The sequence below is a fragment of the Brassica napus genome, chromosome A10 (assembly GCF_020379485.1).
Source record: "Brassica napus cultivar Da-Ae chromosome A10, Da-Ae, whole genome shotgun sequence".
Taxonomy (NCBI): Eukaryota; Viridiplantae; Streptophyta; class Magnoliopsida; order Brassicales; family Brassicaceae; genus Brassica; species Brassica napus.
Window position 1 is genome coordinate 1,847,659 of NC_063443.1, and position 18,030 is coordinate 1,865,688.

Sequence of the window (18,030 nt, forward strand, 5' to 3'; positions counted from 1 at the left end):
GTTAAGTGTCGGATAATTAGTCGATGAAGAGGTTAGGCCGGTTTGTTGGATAAATCTGCTAGAAATCCAATCAATTGGTTTGATGTCTAATAAATTTGTAAAGTTGTGATATACTGAGGAGGCTGGATTATAAGATGAACCAAATTTTAGATATGTTTTAACAACGCCTCACTGGATCCTCCTCCAGTTTTCGTGCCAGTTGCTTTACCATCCAGACCAACTTTGAACAACGCCTTTATATGTGAAGCAAAAACAGCACTATATCTAATTATATAAAGTAGTGTTTCCCTCCTTCCTAGGCCCTCCACGTCGGATCCAGCCTGGAAATTCGACTCCTGTATGCGTGCCACGTGTCAACCTTCGCTCCGCGTCGTTTCATTAACACGTGACTTGGGCTTTATTTTGTGACTTGGGCTTTATGTTGGCCCTTGCGCTCTGTTTTGCCAAGAAAGTTACGCTAACCCTAATCTGGATCAATAAAAAAAAAGCAACTCCTTCTTCCTCTTCGATCCGAGAGGAACAAAAGCAACATCCATAGCCGTTGTGTTAGAGAGGCACAAAACATAGCAGTACGGTTGATCTGCGTTCAGGATTTATTTTCCGGCACCAGTCCTTCGACGTCCCCTTTAATCACACAACCACAATCAGACAACAAATGACGGTTTGTCTTCTACATCTAATGGAAGACCACAAGAGCCATAACCACTACGGTCAACGATAAACTTCGCACAGTCACCACCTATCTCCCTTGCAAAGTCGTTCATTTCTTCTCATAGATGTTACACCAAGAGTATCCTGGTGTCATCAAGATTTGTGATCACTAACCCTTCGTCTCAGGTCTCGGGTAGTCGGGTTCAAGGGGTAAGCCTCTCTTTTCATCAGTCGGTGAAAGAGAAGTGTTATATCGATCCAGTAGGTGTAACTCATCTCCATGCCAAGAAAAGGTTAGTAACTTTTTTTTTGTTCAAATGGGTTAGTAACTTAATCAAACTAATCTTTATTATTAAATCTAAATCTTAGAGATTTAAACAATCATATTGTTTCATAAATGGTACTTTGAAAAAACAGAAAATCTAGAATGAAAAGAGTGATCAAGCTTCCTACCGTAAGCAGCAAGATGGCAGATATTCCAGCAAATGAGTATTCATTGAGAAAATATGGTAAAAAACCAATCAAAGTCTCTCCTTATCCTCGGTTAGTCTTCCGCATTTGTTTTTGTTCTTTTGATATTGTTTTCTCTTTGTTTCGTTTGTTTTAGAATGCTTAATAGATTTGATTTCCTTTTTCTATGATAAGTTTATTGGCTTTATTATTATATTTTTATGATTCTATTACTCACGAGGAATATGAGAGATGAGAGATTGGTGACAAATATACACATTGATTCATATGCAATAATATATGATTGTGGTTCACACCATACTTTGGGTTTATTATGCTTAGAGGTTGTCTTTTCTAAAATATGGGACACATTTCTATATCAACAAAGACCATATAGCTAGCCAAAACTTCCTTGAATAGTAAGTATTTCTCAAGATTTTACAAGCAGCCAGTTATCATACTAACGTCCCTTGCCCTTGACCATTTATATTCAACTGGCAGTGCATTAATAAGGAGGGCTCAAGCTGTTCTGCAACCAAATATGGGGGAGTCCATAAATTTGAAAGTCTAACCGTCGCTGAGCTTAATGCATATGTACTAAATTCATAGCCACATAAGGTACTAGACCTCATCCCCTGCTTTGTAAGTCATTTACATCTCCCCTCTTATATTTTTTAAATGTGCTGGGAGATGATAATATCCTTGGTGATGACTTGCTTGGACCTGGAGCGGTGAAGATTAACCCTACTGATGGGTTTATAATTGGATCCCCTGAGAAAACAGCTAAGGGAGATGCTGCTGGAATGCTTGACAGAAGTGCTGTTGAGCCTGCTCTTCCACCTGTTGGACCTGTCTCAGGTCGATCACAACAGCTGAGAAAGGACCATTAATGGAGGATAAGTAGGAGGAGAAGAAGCCATGCATTTGCTCAATGTTACTGCCTAAGAACCTAAGCTCAATTGGACAACCTCAACTCTATCGCATCTCTGTTTTTTTAATTATGTTTTCACTACGTTTCGTTTAGCATGATTTTGTTTTTAATTGTTTATGTTCTTACACTTTTCCACCAGATGTTACATTCTACGCATACTCATGTTAACGTACCTAATGAACATACCAAATGCTGACTCTACCACAAATCACAACACAGACATTCACTCATCAATCCCAACAACCAACTAATAAAATACAAAATAATCTATACTTCGCACCTCATCAAGTTACAGAAGATAACAACATCTAATAACATTAATATACCCAATGGAATATTTTTTAATCCAAACTAATTTTTATTTTTAAAAATCATATAACAAAACTCAACAGAAAATTAATAAAATTAATGTTGTTGTCTAATTTTACTCATAAATGTTTACTTAATATATAATTACAAGTTCGTCTTTTTCCTCACAATGCTCTTTAGATTCACCCGACTCCAGAAAACTACTAAAAATTATGTGAAGGTACCATGAAAAAAAATTTAATCAAAAAGGCATTGTATATTTAGTCTTCAAATACAATAACATATACAGAATTTAACTAATATGTTTATTTTAAAATGTAATAATTTATATTGAATATTTAGTCTAACAATTTACATAATTTTCAAAAAATCATCCCGCCCGTAGGGCGGGCCGGCCCTAGTTATATATATATATTCCTCTGAATGCCTATGGTCAGATTGTAGTGATTTCAAGCAAAAAAGAAATAGATTTTTTTCACATAATAATCAGACCATTTTCATACACAGATATAAGGATTGTTAGCATGATTCGTCTAGATAAAAAGTTGCAGCCCCGGAGTATAACACAACTAAGCTCTTGTTCACTGCAATTAGAACAACTACAACATATTCATATTCTACGTGCTTCAAAGTTGTGACACAAGATGAGAAGGTCACAATAAAACAAAGAATAAATTATTGTGAAGAAGCTAGGATCACTCCCTACAATTATATACCTGCAAAAAAATTTTTTTTTTACAGAATTTGTTGATACAGTTCTTATTTTTAATATTATAGGAAGTAAAAAAGTATTTAGAAAAAATAAAATGAACATAGACAGTTATTGTGTAGAAAATATTGGCATTGATTGGTAACACTGCTTAATCGTAGAAAAATAATTAAGTTGCTGAAAATTTAAAATCTGCTGAACAAAAATACAGAATAATTTTCTAAACAATGTGATCTTAAAAAAAAGTTTTTCAAACAATTGGATAAACTTTATGGAATACTGAAGTATAAAAAAATCAAATTGTGATACATTGTTTAATCTATTGAAGTAATAAATATAAAGAATTTAATATATTATTATAATATAAATACCAATTAAAAAAGGATGTGTTATTTCACTTTAAAAAAAAAAGAAAAGGGTGGTCAAATAAATATCTATCTGAGGCAGGGAAAGAAATTCTACTTAAAACAATAGCATCTGCTATTCCGGTTTATCCAATGAATGTTTTCAAGCTTCCTAAAGGAGTATGTGAAGAAATAGAGAAACTATTTGCTGAATATTGGTGGAGTAAGGGAACGGGGAGACGGTCGATGCACTGGATGAGTTGGAAGAGAGTGAGTGTTCCAAAGAAAGAAGGTAGGCTAGGTTTCCGTGATATTGAGAATTTTAACTTGGCTTTACTTGCCAAACAAGTATGGAGGATTGGCCAAACACCAACAAGTCTACTTGCAAGAGTTCTGCGTGGTCGATATCATCAGGATACATCTATTCTCAATGCAAGGGTTGGAAATAAACCCTCATTTATATGGAGATCGCTAATGGAAGGAAAGGAACTCCTTAAATCAGGATTGAGGGTTCAAATTGGTAATGGTGAAGAGACTCTAATCTGGAGGGACGCCTGGCTACCCACTCATCCACCTAGAGCTCCAAGAGGCATTGATAATATAGTAAATTACTATCACACAGTTCATTCACTATTTCGCCTGGGTACAAGACAATGGAATGTCGAATTATTAGAGCGAATTATGGTACCAGAGGATGTGGAGTTAGTAAAACACATTGTGTTAAGCCAATATGGAGGACAAGATTTGCTGGGTTGGAACTAAACTGAAGATGGTATGTATACGGTTAAGTCAGGTTACTGGTTGAGCATGCATAGCCAAGATCAACAAGTTTTACCACCAAGAGGATCAACTGGAATTAAAGCTGCTCTATGGAAGTTAAATACTGCTCCGAAACTCAAAACATTTTTTATGGAGAATTCTATCAGAGGCAATGCCTGTGGGATCAATCCTAAAACGAAGACGTGTCTCTCAAGATAGTGTGTGTAGAAGATGTTGTGTGTTAGATGAAGATATGGAACATCTCTTCTTCAAATGCCCGTATACTCAAGCACTTTGGAGAGGGGCAAATCTACCAGACCGTACGTTTACTGATAATAGTATCAGTTTTGAAGAGAAGTTAAAGGCTATTGTATCCTCGATCAATAATAAGGTGCTTAACCCTATAGATAGGCAACAGCCTTTGTGGATCCTCTGGCGCATCTGTAAAAGCAGAAACCTTTTAGTTTATGGACGGAAACAGACTGATTGGAAAGTAGACCTCAAACAAGCTCAACATGAAGCACGTGAATGGACTCAGGTGTTGTATTCAACTGAAAGCAACAGCAATACAACCCAGAGGCTAAGTGGGAGACACAAACAATCAATGTGGGAGAGACCTCCTTGTGATTATGTGAAGATTAATTATGATGGGAGTAGGAGACAAAATATGTCAACAGGAGGGTGGATATTCAGAGATGCTCAAGGATTTTTCCTAGGAGGAGGCCAGGGTAAACAATCAGTTAATGGAGATGGAAGTCTGGAGACAGAATTACAAGCTCTTCTTATGGCAATGCAACATACGTGGACAAAAGGTTACCGTAAAGTTATTTTTGAAGGTGACAACAAACAGGTTCAGGAGCTACTAACAACGTCCAAGAGGAATTTCCACATGCATAATTGGATTCTGGAAATCAAAGGGTGGAAGTAGAAATTTGAAGATGCAGAATTTAGATGGATTCCAAGGGAAGATAATAAAGCTGCAGATCATTTAGCTAAACAATTTCATAATTCTCAAGTTTCTTTCAACTCTATATTCTATGTACCTGTATCAATAACTCAAATCCTCCATGAGGATATTTCTTCGTCATTATAATAAAGTTGCAAGTTGGAAAAAAAAAAAAAAAAAAAGAAAAGAAGAAGGATTTGTTATTTTGTTCAGAAACTCGCGGCGCGATGGAGAAAGCAACCGCAGGGGAGGAAGAATTTGCAGGTACGAATCCAAGTCGATAAATATATATAAGGATGTGTGTAGATAAATGATTTAGTAGCGATCCCTAATTTTCTGATCACCAGAAATGATTAGTTATTACCTGGAGAATGTAAGTTTCGGATTGGAGATTGGGCCCGAGGGTCACTATTGAAATTGTATGTATTTCCTTTATCAATCATGAACACGATACAATCAATATATACACAAGGTTGTTCTACGGTTCCTCTATACAAGGGATATGGTCAAGTATCGAGATCCTAGAATATAGGAACATATCGTTGAGCATATTCTTTCACCCTCCCTCAGTCTTATCGTTGGGCCTTCTAACGGAAAGACTGGTTTTGAACTCGTTGAAGAGTGACGTTGGAAGACCTTTTGTGAAGATATCCGCGAACTGGGAAGAGGATGGAACATGTAGAACTCGGACCCGACCCATTGCGACCTTCTCACGAACGAAATGTATATCTATTTCTACATGTTTTGTCCTTTGGTGCTTTACCGGGTTGGTGGAGAGGTAAACGGCGCTAATGTTGTCGCAATACACCAATGTGGCTGTTGAAATAGGACATTTGAGTTCGAGAAGAAGGTTCCGTATCCAGCAGGTTTCAGCTACGACATTTGCAACTCCTTTGTATTCGGCTTCGGCACTGGAACGTGAAACTGTATCTTGTCGTTTTGATGACCAAGATATGAGGTTGCCGCCCAAGAACACGCAGTAACCGGAGGTGGAGCGTCGAGTGTCGGGACATCCAGCCCAATCTGCATCTGTGTAGGCTGTGAGAGTGGTTGCGCTGGATTTGTAGAGCTGTAATCCGTCTGTGATGGTGCCTTTTAGGTAGCGTAATACCCGTTTTAAGGCGTTTAGGTGAGAGGTCCGTGGGTCATGCATGAAGAGACAAAGTTGTTGTACCGCATACTGAATGTCTGGACGTGTGAGAGTGAGGTATTGGAGCGCGCCGGCGAGGCTTCGATAGAGTGTTGGATCATCAACTTTGTCGCCACTGTCCTGAGAGAGCTTGGATTTGAGATCCACTGGAGTACTTACAGGTTTGCATTCTTGCATTGAGGCACGAAGTAGAATGTCTTTTGCGTAAGCAGTTTGTGAAAGGAGCATGCCATCGCCATTGTAGTCAACCTTTATGCCAAGGAAGTATTTGAGTTTCCCATCGTCGGACATCTCAAATTCTTTCTTTAGTAAGGTTGTGAAGTGTTGACGCAGAGCAGGAGACGATGCCGTTAGCAGAATGTCGTCGACATAAAGAAGGAGAAAGGCAATGTCGTTCCCTTTGCTGTAGACGAAAAGAGAATTATCGCTGGAGCTTTTTGTGAAACCCAGCCGTTCTACATAGGAAGAGAAGCGACCATTCCAGGCCCGTGGAGCCTGTTTGAGACCGTAAAGCGCTTTCTCCAACTTCCAGACATGATTTGGCTTTGACTTGTCGGCCATACCTGGCGGCTGATGCATATAAACTGTCTCATCTAATGTTCCATGTAAGAAAGCATTTTTGACGTCAAGGTGATGGACCTCCCAATCGCGTTGCAGAGCTAGGTGGAGAACAGAACGGATGGTCACTGGCTTCACAACTGGGCTGAAGGTTTCATCATAATCCAGGCCCTGCTCTTGTGACTTGCCGTTTGCCACTAAACGAGATTTGTGGCGAGTAACTGTTCCATCTGCACCAAGCTTATGCTTATATAACCACATGGAGCGCACAATGTTAGCATTAGGTGGACGTGAAACCAGACTAAATGTCTTATTCTTAACAAGAGCACCGTACTCATCAGACATTGAGGGATTCCAGTTAGGATCTTTTAAAGCTGTGAGGTGGCTTTTTGGTAGAGGAGAAATGGTCGAAGTGTTTAGGTTGATGACAGATTTTTGTTTTCTTGTACCATCTCTGCTCCTAGTAGTCATTGGATGACGTGGAATGGGAGCAGGAATAGGTTGAACAGTCGTCTGAATGGGTGGTAAAACGGACTGTAAAGGAGGAGGAGATGGCTGAGTGAGGATATTTTTGAACGTTGAAGATACCTCAGACGTGTCGTCCAAGAAATCATAAGGCTTTGGAAGTGAGGTGGATTGAGTTTGAGCCATGGGAAAAATGGATTCATCAAAGACTACATGCCGAGAAATAATGACTTTTCTTGTCTTTAGATCAAGGCATCGGTAGCCCTTGTGGTTTGATGGGTAGCCAAGAAAAACGCAGGGTGTGGAACGAGGGGCTAGTTTATGGAGAAAAGAGTGATTCAGGTTGGGAAAGCATAAGCAGCCAAAGGTTTTTAGGTGGTGATAAGAGGGTTGTTTTTGGTAAAGGGTTGTGTAAGGAACACGGTTTTGAATGGAAGCTGAGGGTAGAATGTTGAGTAAATGAACAGCAGTGTGAAGAGCTTCCACCCAGTAGGAAGGTGGTAGGCGAGCTTGGAAAAGGAGAGTTCGGAGAGTGTTATTGATGGTTCGTATCATTCTCTCGGAACGTCCGTTCTGTTGAGAAGTATGAGGACACGAGAACCGAACAACAATACCGTTGGTTGAGAAGAAGTTTAGGAAGCTGGTATTGTTATACTCACCACCATTATCACATTGGAACGATTGGATAGAGGATTTGAACTGCGTTTTCACAAAAGCACAGAAGTCAATGAACTTAGAGAAGACCTCAGATTTCTTTCTTAGTGGATAAACCCATAGAAAATGAGAGAAGTGATCGAGAAAGAGGACATAATATTGAATTCCACTGTTACTTGTAATTGGTGATGTCCAAACGTCGGAATGCACCAACTCAAAAGGAGCAGAAACAATTTTATTTGAATCAAAGAAAGGCTGTTTTAAGTGTTTACCCAATTGACATGCTTCGCAAACAAGTGGAAGTTGTCCTTTATTACAAGAGATGGAATTAGAAGAAATTAAAGAACGCAATGATCCATTGTTGACATGGCCAAGGCGTTTATGCCAGAGAGAAGGAGCAGCAGCAAGGAAAGCTTGAGGAGTGTTCGCCGGTTTATTGAGTTGTGGCGGAACAGAGTAAAGATCCCCTGAACTGTCACTGCGGAGCAGTATCCTCTTGGTGCTTAGATCCTTAATAGAAAAACCAAACGGGTCAAATTCAACCGAGCACCAATTATCATTAGTAAACCGACGAACAGAGATGAGATTCTTGATGATATTAGGAGCAACAAGAACGTTTTTCAATGAAAGAGGACGAGAGTATGAAGCTAAAGAAGTAGAGCCTTTTGAAGTAATGGGAATAAGAGAACCGTTTCCAACTTTGACTGACATTCCGGTGCTATTTTTAAGAACAGAATTTAGTGTACCTGACGACGATGCTAGGTGAGCTGTAGCACCTGAGTCCATATACCAGTCTGCAGCGCCTGGATCAGCAATAGTCAAGGTGTTGAAGGCTTGAGCAAAATCGGTTGTCGGTTGGTATTGAGTGTCAGCAACTAGAGCCTGTTGTTGCTGTTGTTGACGTTGAGGAGCAGGACCGAGAATGCCTCTGTTTGCTTGCTGAATCCATGGAGTAGGGAATCCAGGCCACTGCATCATTGGTGGTTGATAGAACGGTACAGAGTAATGAGGATTCCAATTGCCGGTTTGCCAGTTGTTGTTCCAAGAGCGTTGCTGGTTGTTGCGTCCACGACCACGGCCTCGATTGTTCTGCTTCCTGTTCCCATTGTTGAAGCGCTGAGGTTGTTTTTCTGTTGAGACTGTGAGAACCGTCGATGAGGAAGCGTTGTCTGCAGTCGCTGGCGGCTTAGTACCCTTCTTAAGTCGTGTTTCCTCGTTGAGAAGCATCTGTTTCGCTGTATCAAACGTAGGAAAGGGTTCCTTGTGTTTGATGACATTGAGGATGTTGTCGTACTTCTCGTTCAAGCCGTTCAGTAGGTACATCACGAGTGTTCTGTCCGGTACTGGAGCGTCGAGATTGGCCAAGAGATCTGATATGGACTTGAGTGTTTGACAATACTCGTGCACAGTACGATCTCCAATTTCCGTGGTGCGCAAGTCATGGTCGAGTTGGAGTGCTCGAACTTCCTTATTGTTTCTGAATTGGTTCTCGACGCGGAGCCAGATATCACGTGCGCATCCACCAGTTTGGAACGTGCTGCGGAACAACGGTTGAGTCAAGGTGCCGTATAACCATAGCTTTACCAATCCGTCCTTCTTCTTCCAGGCCATGTCATCATCGTTTGCAGGGAGAGAGGTGCCGTCGATGTGACCGATCACATCAAATGCTAGACAGTGAGTGAGAAACAACTCACGCCAAGCGTTATAGTTGTGATCTTCAAAGTCGAGAGTGATAGGGATGTGGGTTTTAATGTTCGTTACGCCAAAGGCACGGTCGAAATCAACGGGATTTGGCGCGGCCATTGACGGAGAACTTTAGAAGAGAGAGATGATGGAAAGAAATTTAGAAAGAAAGGGAAGAGAAGAAGATTAGGGTCTCAAGAGCTTTGGCTCTGATACCATGAAATTGTATGTATTTCCTTTATCAATCATGAACACGATACAATCAATATATACACAAGGTTGTTCTACGGTTCCTCTATACAAGGGATATGGTCAAGTATCGAGATCCTAGAATATAGGAACATATCGTTGAGCATATTCTTTCAACTATGTCCCGGCATTAAGTGGCCATGAGTATAAAGGAACTACTCCTCCGCGCACAATGGACGAAGAGTATGACCTCATGGCTAAACAAGTCACGGAGACTCAGGTTTTGTTGTATCTTATTTCTCTGTGTAAAATTGATTGATCGATCTTCAGGAATCTTTTTGGTTGGTTGGTTGTTTAGGGATTCGACATGGATTTCAGTCAGTTCCGCTACGATTTTAATTACAGACCCGTTGATTTCGATGATAACAGTTTGGTCATAGACGGAGAAACCATGAGAGATTTATTGAACAGGCTTTCTCGTCAATCCCTTGAGCAATACAATCAGGACAAGGTTGATAACTCCTTCCACTTTGCATTTTTATCTACTAATGGGTTTTTGCTTTACCAGGAAACAAAATATGAATTAGTGGAGGTTTTCAAAGCCAACTATCACATGGCTGGTGCTGGCATGATGTTTTTCATTACCTTTCAAGCTAAACAAGATTTTTCTTCTTCTGGTGATGTTCCAAAAACAACATTTCAAGCTAAATCTCACTATTCCTATTTTTCCCCAAATAAGTACATCACCTGCCATCTTAAAGCACCACCTGAGAAGAAAGGTACCAACCCCTTTTGTTGTTGTTTCTTTCTAATATTAAAATTTTGAATTTGGTTATCTATACTATTAAAGCAGGATCCTATTTTAAAAATTACCTTAGCCTGCCATTTTCTTTATTAACATTGCATGTTTCATTAAGGGTAATCAAGTAATATTAATAACTCATATATATTGGATCATTTATTTCGGATCCAGCCCACATCAAATCTCTTTTGGGCCATTTGGGCCGATTAAGAAATCAGATCCAATTCTCACATTTTTTTTTCCTTTGGGCCATTGAGTCCAAGTTCAAATAATTTTTTTTTTTAAATATCCTTAATTATTTTTTTTCTTTTCTTAATATAATTTAAGCATTCATAAAAAAAAATTGTTTTTTTCATTGAAAAATATATATATATTTTTTATTAAAAAATTAACTACATTATAAAATTAATTTATCAGAGTTACCAACTTAATTCATTAAAGAAATAAAGTTTATTTTTTAACATAAATATTCATTTAAAATAAAATATGATAAATAAAGATAAAAATTTTAAGTCTTTTATAAAATAAACATAAATATATGAAAATATAACATCTATACTATTAAAGCAGGATCCTATTTTAAAAATTACCTTAGCCTGCCATTTTCTTTATTAACATTGCATGTTTCATTAAGGGTAATCAAGTAATATTAATAACTCATCTATATTGGATCATTTATTTCGGATCCAGCCCACATCAAATCTCTCTTGGACCATTTGGGCCGATTAAGAAATCAGATCCAATTCTCACATTTTTTTTTCCTTTGGGCCATTGAGTCCAAGTTCAAATAATTTTTTTTTAAATATCCTTAATTATTTTTTTTCTTTTCTTAATATAATTTAAGCATTCATAAAAAAAATTGTTTTTTTCATTGAAAAATATATATATATTTTTTATTAAAAAATTAACTACATTATAAAATTAATTTATCAGAGTTACCAACTTAATTCATTAAAGAAATAAAGTTTATTTTTTAACATAAATATTCATTTAAAATAAAATATGATAAATAAAGATAAAAATTTTAAGTCTTTTATAAAATAAACATAAATATATGAAAATATAACATTTACTAAATATTTGTCTATTGAAAAAAATAATAATAATAAACCCGCGCTTTGAAAGCGCGGGTCAAAATCTAGTATATCTTATATCTGGATCGTCTTGGCAGTTCATCCCATTGATTCTACTGAGAGAGAATTTGCCAAGAAACCAAGGTATGTAAAATATATATATATATATCTCCAGTGTAGAGAGTTTTTTTTCTTCCTTTTGTTGGCTTTTTATATGGTTCTTAAGGCGTTTTATGTGTCTTGTTATCCACAGGTTGACACAGGACAAGGATGCAAGCACTGATGCACGATGACTTGCAACACTTCCATATACTATCTGCCTTTTCGTTCCTTGTTTACTAGAGATCCATTGGAATGTTGTTGTTCATACTTTTTAACAAGAGCTCAATTTTCACAAACTTTGAAAACAACTTCTGTTAACTATCTGTGTCTTTTACGTTTAACTACGAACCCGATATATAGAATTGTTAAACGTAACACATGAATCCCCTATTAAATTATCCCAGTATCTATCATTCGTTGCCAAAGTTAACTGCAATGTAAGTAACAACGATTGCAGTAATGATAGTTAACAATTAAAGGATAGAGTCTTGTGTCTAAGATTCATCTGGCTGATGTTCTCTCAGAGTGAATCCCTGTGGGCAGAATGGCATAGAAAGTACAGTCTCAATGGGATAAGCTTATGGGCAGTTCAAGAATCTCTCTCTGACTCGTGGGCATGGAAACAAATACTGAAGCTCCGACCAGAAGGCAGAAATTTCATAAAGCCAATCTTGGGAAATGGACAGAAAATTAGCTTCTGGTTTGACTCTTGGACTCCGTTAGGGCAGTTGATTCAGTTCTTAGGACAAGCCGGCCCAAGACAGCTACAGGTCCAACTTCATGCCTCGGGCTCCGCTGCTTGCAGTAACACTGGCTGGTGTATTGCCTCTCCACGATCTGATGAAGCCATGGAGCTTCACACTTTCCTAACTTCTATTCCCTGTCCTGTCTTTGCGGAGGCTACTGATTCTTATGTTTGGACTACCTCCACTTGTGAGGAGCCAAGGTTCAACGCAACTAAGACTTGGCAGGACTTAAGACCACGAGGCCCCACCCTTACCGCTTCTGACTTAATCTGGTTTAAAGGGGGCATACCGAGAAACAACTTTACTATGTGGGTGGCAAATGCGGACAGATTACCAACGAGGGCGAGATTAGCTTCTTGGGGTCTACAGATCCCAACTCAATGCTGTCTATGCTCTATTTCGAGTGAGACCCGTGATCACTTGTTCTTGACATGTCAATTTAGTATGGCTGTTTGGAGACTCTCAGTTACTAGACTTGGTGAACCAAACCGACTATTCTGCTCTTGGGCAGAGCTCCTCTCATGGATCCGAGGTACCTCTACTGCTGCCCCGTCCATTCTTAGGAAGTTAGTAGCTCAAGCAGCCGTCTACCACCTGTGGAAGCAAAGGAACAATGTCCTGCACAACCAGATCGTGCTCTCCCCTGACGCAATATTCAGACTGATTGACAAGGAGCTGAAGAACACAATCAATGCAAGGAGCAAGAGGAAGCAATTCCTCAACCTTATGTCTAAATGGATGAGCTGAAATCAACTTAGCTTTGCGGCTATTTTATGTTACTATCTTGTTTTTTCTCTTTTTTTGCCAAGTAGTAACAAACTCTAGATCTACTCTACTTGTAAATCTTCTTTCATTTATATGATATTTATCTTTTAGCAAAAAAAAAAAAAAAAAAAAATAAAGGATATGTGAAACGACAAAGCTTACTTTACCCGCAACGGAAGTAACAACGATAATCTATACTATTAAAACATGATCTTATTGTCATAATTACCTTAGTCTGCCTTCACTAACATTGCATGTTTTATTAAGGGCAATTAAGTAATATTAATAACAAATCTATATTGGGTCATTATTTTGGGATCCAGCCCACATCAAATCTCTTTTGGGTCATTTGGGCCTACTAAAAAATCAGATTCAATTCTCACTTTTTTTTTCTTTGGGCCATTGAGTCCAAGTTCAAATAATTTTTTTTCAACTATTCTTAATTATTATTTTTTTCTTTTCTTAATATAATTTAAGCATTCATAAAAATAATTGAATTTTTTTATTGAAAAATATAAATCTTTATTAAAAGTATATAATTTTTTAATTAAAATATTAACCCCATGATAAAATTAATTTATCAAAGTTATACCAACTTAATTCATTAAAAAAATAAAGTTTAATTTTTTAAACATAAATAGTCATTTAAAATGAAATACGATAAATAAAGATAAAAATTTTATGTTTTTTATAAAATAAAACACAAATATATGAAAATGTGACATTTACTAAATATTTGTCAATTGAAAAAGAAAAAAATAAACCCGCGCTTTAAAAGCGCGGGTCAAAATCTAGTTAATAATTAAAGGATATGTGAAACGACAAAGTGAAATCGATAGTGCACTAAAATTTAGAGAAGGGTATTAAAATGTGAAAACGTTTCTGAACCAATCAATACATTAAATTAGCATCATGACCTATTAATATATGTTGAGTCCAACATAAAAATATCTATTCTATTAATATAGTTTCATGAAAGATAAGTTTGTAACACATGTATTTTTTTCTAATTATAAAGTATAATATATTTATTTTTATTCTTTGCCTAGTATAATATAATATAATTTAAAACTATTATTTGATAAAATAATATTTAAATGTAAGAATGTCAATTAAACTAAAATACCTCTGTGAGACCAATATTAGTTTGTTAATGGATTACTTAGAGAAAACGTCCACGACGAGAGATCCGGATTCATCCGAGAAGAATGTTTGGCGAAAAAGAGCAAAAATATTTAATTATTTTCATTAATATAATATTTTAATAGCAGCAACGTGTTTCATTATTGGTTGATAATTTCAGACCACATCCAATCTAACGCAACGTAACTAGCTCTCGATCTCAGATAAAGTAGCTCTACCAATGGATAGACAGTTATGATCGAACTGTCTTATCATATTTCGAGAGCTAGTTGCGTTAGATTGGATGTTATCACATGAGAAGTCTCCAACAGATCGGTGTACATCAGTTCGAAATATGAAACCTTTAGTGAGTTAGAACTGAAACTCGATCATGGTGGGGTGTCGGCGGTGCCGGTAATGATGGGAATAACGGTGGAAACATGGTTATGCCCGGAGATTATGGCGAAGAACAAATTTTTAAAGGTATCAACAAACGGCCTTCGTGTTAAAAATGTTCACGTCCACAACTAATTTATAATTCTATTATCCACGCTTTCGTATCCACATCCACATTCAAATTTGTTAATATATATAATATATATATGAAAATGGATCTTAAAAGATAGATAATTTTATATATAATTTATTGTGATAATTATTTTTGTTTAATACTCCCTCTGTTTTTTATTGTAAGTAGTTTTAGATGAATGCACAAATATTAAGAAAATTATTAATTTTTTCAAAAGTAGCATTTGATATATAAATTAGGTATAGTTAAACCAATCATAAATAAGCATATATTATTTGATTGGTAGCACTATACCCGATAAAGGTAAAAGTTACTTAAAATTATGAAAACTACTTATATTTTGAAACAAACAAATTTTGCTTAAACTACTTACAATAAAAAACAGAGGGAGTATATTTTAGAATTTGAGATAAAAGTAAATGAAATCATAAAGTGAAATGAGAAAAACAATAAAGTAGAATAAGAAGAGGAGATAGATTAGTGTGATACATATGAAATAAGAAGGTCATATGAGTCATTTTCACAAGAGAAAGTGTGTTTCAAGTGTGAAGTGTCTTGTAATGTAATTAAAATGTGAGAAAGTGTCTCTAAGTGTCTTTAAGTGTAAAAAAATTCTTTTATATATATGCTATTACATTTTTATGTAAGTAAATTGACCGCTAAAGTCAGGCAAAATTATTTCTAGTTTCCTTATTATTTACACTAGATCGTCTTTCCGTGCTACGCGCGGATAATTGCTCTATACAATTTCAGTTTAAATATGTTGTGTGAATCTATATATATAAAATAGGCTTTGGATCCCTCCCAGGTATGCCACATGTGCATCCACGTCACAAATTAGTCTTTCCTGCGCGCGACACATGTCCTCTGCACTGCGTTTCATTAAAGTGAGTTTATGATGTTTCGGGCTTGGAGTTGGGCATGCCGTTGCGCTTCGTCTACGGCCCATCGAACACAATCTCTTACGGAAACCCTAATCAGTCTCTACGCTCTTCTTTGTGTTCTTCATTCGCCTTCTATCAGCACAGGGATGATCCAGAATCTGTAACGGTGTTTGTGATTTAAAGGTCTTAAATCGTCTTCAATCACCATCCCACTACGAATCTGCTGCAATCTCACCGGTGCGAATCGCGTTATCTACACTTTTATAATCTCACATCTCACTCATACTCAAATCTTACCCCTCATCTCTCTCAATGGCTATGACAAAGGTTTTCTTTTCCGATCTCAAGTCTGTGCGGTGCTCATCAGTTGTGGAGGCGAGACTGCTTCGATTCTGGGAGTCTAAGAACGTTAAGCATGGTGGGGAGCTAATGTGGATGGATCTGCTCATGCCAGAGACTGGATGCTATTTGGGTTCTTATTTGTAGTTTTCTGGGCTATTAGTCTGGTATTCATACGTGTCTTATATTTTATTTGATTCCCTCCCCCACAAAGTTCCTTTTGCAAAATGGTTGTAGTTATGGCATTCAATCATCAATCCCCACTACGTCTGCTTCATTGCTTATTAACAACATTTTCATCATCGCTCTTGGACAATCTTTACCTTCTAAATCAGAAAATTCTTAATAGTTTTATCTTATCCACGACAATGGCAACTCGACGGCCCCACTTCTCTGAGCTAAAGGCTGGCCGCTGCAGTTAGAGTGTTATCATGAGGCTTCTTTGTTTCTGGGAAGCTCGAAACTTTAAGAAAGGTGGAGAGTTGCAGCCGTTGATGTGGTACTGGTAGATGAGAAGGTAACAACTCTTGGTCTTGATTTCGCTTTGATAACATGCATCCTTACGAAATAAGCTGATTACGTGTTATGTTCAAGTGGGTTGCAGTCCGCTTTCATCCATGCCTCAATCAATTTTCATCGGCTCATACTTTCAGAAACATCCTGAAGGAAGGCGGGCTCTTTGACCTAAGTCTGTTTGATGTATCAAGGAGCAACCAAAGCTTTTGACTGTCAAAATTCAAATACATATCTACCATTGCCTCTCATGTTTTTCTGCGACACTTCCAGGTTCTAGCCACTCACAATCTGTACGGACGTCACAGGAGGTAATGGTTTGCATAGAAGGGATTTTGAATAATTGGGGTTTGATATGCTTTCAGATTATGTTCTTACTCTTGTGGTTGAATGTGTCAAGAGAGAAATGAAATCGTGTTCCCTGATTGTTTTTTTTTTGGGAATACGTTAAGAGTTTCTAGGTGTATTTGATGTTATTATCCTTTTTATAAGAGTTCAGTAGAGAGAATTAAGCTTCTCTTGCATGTAAATATGAAAGCTTTATTTTTGCAAATTTTCTTGCAGCTTTGTTCGTTGGACGAGGAGTGCTGCTATGTCGCAAGATAGTGCAACTGCTGGCTCTGCTTCTGGAGCTAGACCATTTTGCTCCCTTGAAGGTACTATTGGGTCTATGCTCTGCAATCAATATTTAAATCAAATTTTCACTATAGATGAATGGCTTAGCCTTCTAAAATATGCTTCGTTTGTTGGTATTTTTGTTTGATTGTAGAGGCTTGATGTACCGATTACTGACTAGACAAAATTCAAACGACATACAATGAAGATACACATAAAACTGAGGGTATTAATACTACCATTCGCTTCAAAGGTCTGTCCAACTACTGTCATATATGTTGTTTGGCTAATTAATAGATTAGTTTTGTCAATTTGAAACTTTTCACTCACCTTACGCTTTACTTTACTCAGGCTGATGCCGGACTGACGACGGTTCGTCAACATGGAGGAGTCCATGATATTGTTTTATATTTTCACAGTTACTCTAATCCTTTTTTTTATTTAATTCCAAAAATTTGTAGCATCAATATGTTCCAGTTCATGTCTTTTCTGTGGGTGTTTTGAATTTGCCTGTCTAAAACATTTTCGTACCCATCAAAAAAATATGGTTAAAAAGTTTAAAAAGTTCACCTCATCTTCGAATTGAAAAATTCATATCTTCACTTGGAAATTAAAATTCGCAACTATGGTCCACTTACCAACGATTGAAGAGGCTTTGTTTTTTTTTGTTTTTTTTTTCCAAAAGAAGCATAGTAAAACTGAATCAAGAAAGTGCTTTCTTATGTGATTTTTAACAAACATG

The 18,030-nt window shown here is 37.2% G+C and overlaps 3 protein-coding genes, 1 long non-coding RNA gene and 1 pseudogene across 6 annotated transcripts; all 5 read left to right on the plus strand.

Annotated features, from left to right (window-relative positions):
• The first annotated feature begins 23 nt into the window (after positions 1-23).
• Positions 24-2,222, plus strand: LOC125579269 (annotated as a pseudogene).
• A 2,060-nt stretch (positions 2,223-4,282) lies between these two features.
• On the plus strand, positions 4,283-5,511 carry LOC125579378. The gene is made up of 2 exons (XM_048743430.1): positions 4,283-5,363; positions 5,447-5,511. Exon 1 carries the CDS (start codon positions 4,326-4,328, stop codon positions 5,079-5,081), a length of 756 nt encoding a protein of 251 aa, XP_048599387.1. The 5' UTR covers positions 4,283-4,325; the 3' UTR covers positions 5,082-5,363; positions 5,447-5,511.
• Positions 5,512-9,980: 4,469 nt separating this feature from the next.
• LOC125579379 lies at positions 9,981-12,150 on the plus strand. 3 transcript variants are annotated; one of them, XM_048743432.1, is made up of 5 exons: positions 9,981-10,078; positions 10,157-10,309; positions 10,367-10,577; positions 11,772-11,817; positions 11,927-12,150. In XM_048743432.1, the coding sequence occupies exons 1-5, from the start codon at positions 10,031-10,033 to the stop codon at positions 11,964-11,966; spliced, it is 498 nt and encodes a 165-aa protein (XP_048599389.1). In that variant the 5' UTR covers positions 9,981-10,030; the 3' UTR covers positions 11,967-12,150. The 3 variants fall into 3 exon arrangements, with proteins under 3 accessions (XP_048599389.1, XP_048599388.1, XP_048599390.1); XM_048743431.1 differs by having other exon boundaries at positions 10,157-10,577; XM_048743433.1 differs by lacking the exon at positions 11,772-11,817 and having other exon boundaries at positions 10,157-10,577.
• Positions 12,151-12,287: 137 nt separating this feature from the next.
• Positions 12,288-13,268, plus strand: LOC125579270. The gene has a single exon (XM_048743246.1). It carries the CDS (start codon positions 12,288-12,290, stop codon positions 13,266-13,268), a length of 981 nt encoding a protein of 326 aa, XP_048599203.1.
• Positions 13,269-16,529: 3,261 nt separating this feature from the next.
• On the plus strand, positions 16,530-17,502 carry LOC125579380. The gene is made up of 3 exons (XR_007317394.1): positions 16,530-16,984; positions 17,238-17,329; positions 17,443-17,502. It is a non-coding gene; the product is annotated as an uncharacterized LOC125579380 (long non-coding RNA).
• Positions 17,503-18,030: the final 528 nt, after the last annotated feature.

Coding starts and splice junctions, on each gene's coding strand:
- LOC125579378 (XM_048743430.1), top strand. CDS start 4,326: ATGCCTGTGGGATCAATCCTAAAACGAAGACGTGTCTCTCAAGATAGT.
- LOC125579379 (XM_048743431.1), top strand. CDS start 10,031: ATGGACGAAGAGTATGACCTCATGGCTAAACAAGTCACGGAGACTCAG. Junction 10,079..10,156: donor AACAAGTCACGGAGACTCAG/GTTTTGTTGTAT, acceptor TTGGTTGTTTAG/GGATTCGACATGGATTTCAG. Junction 11,818..11,926: donor GAATTTGCCAAGAAACCAAG/GTATGTAAAATA, acceptor TGTTATCCACAG/GTTGACACAGGACAAGGATG.
- LOC125579270 (XM_048743246.1), top strand. CDS start 12,288: ATGTTCTCTCAGAGTGAATCCCTGTGGGCAGAATGGCATAGAAAGTAC.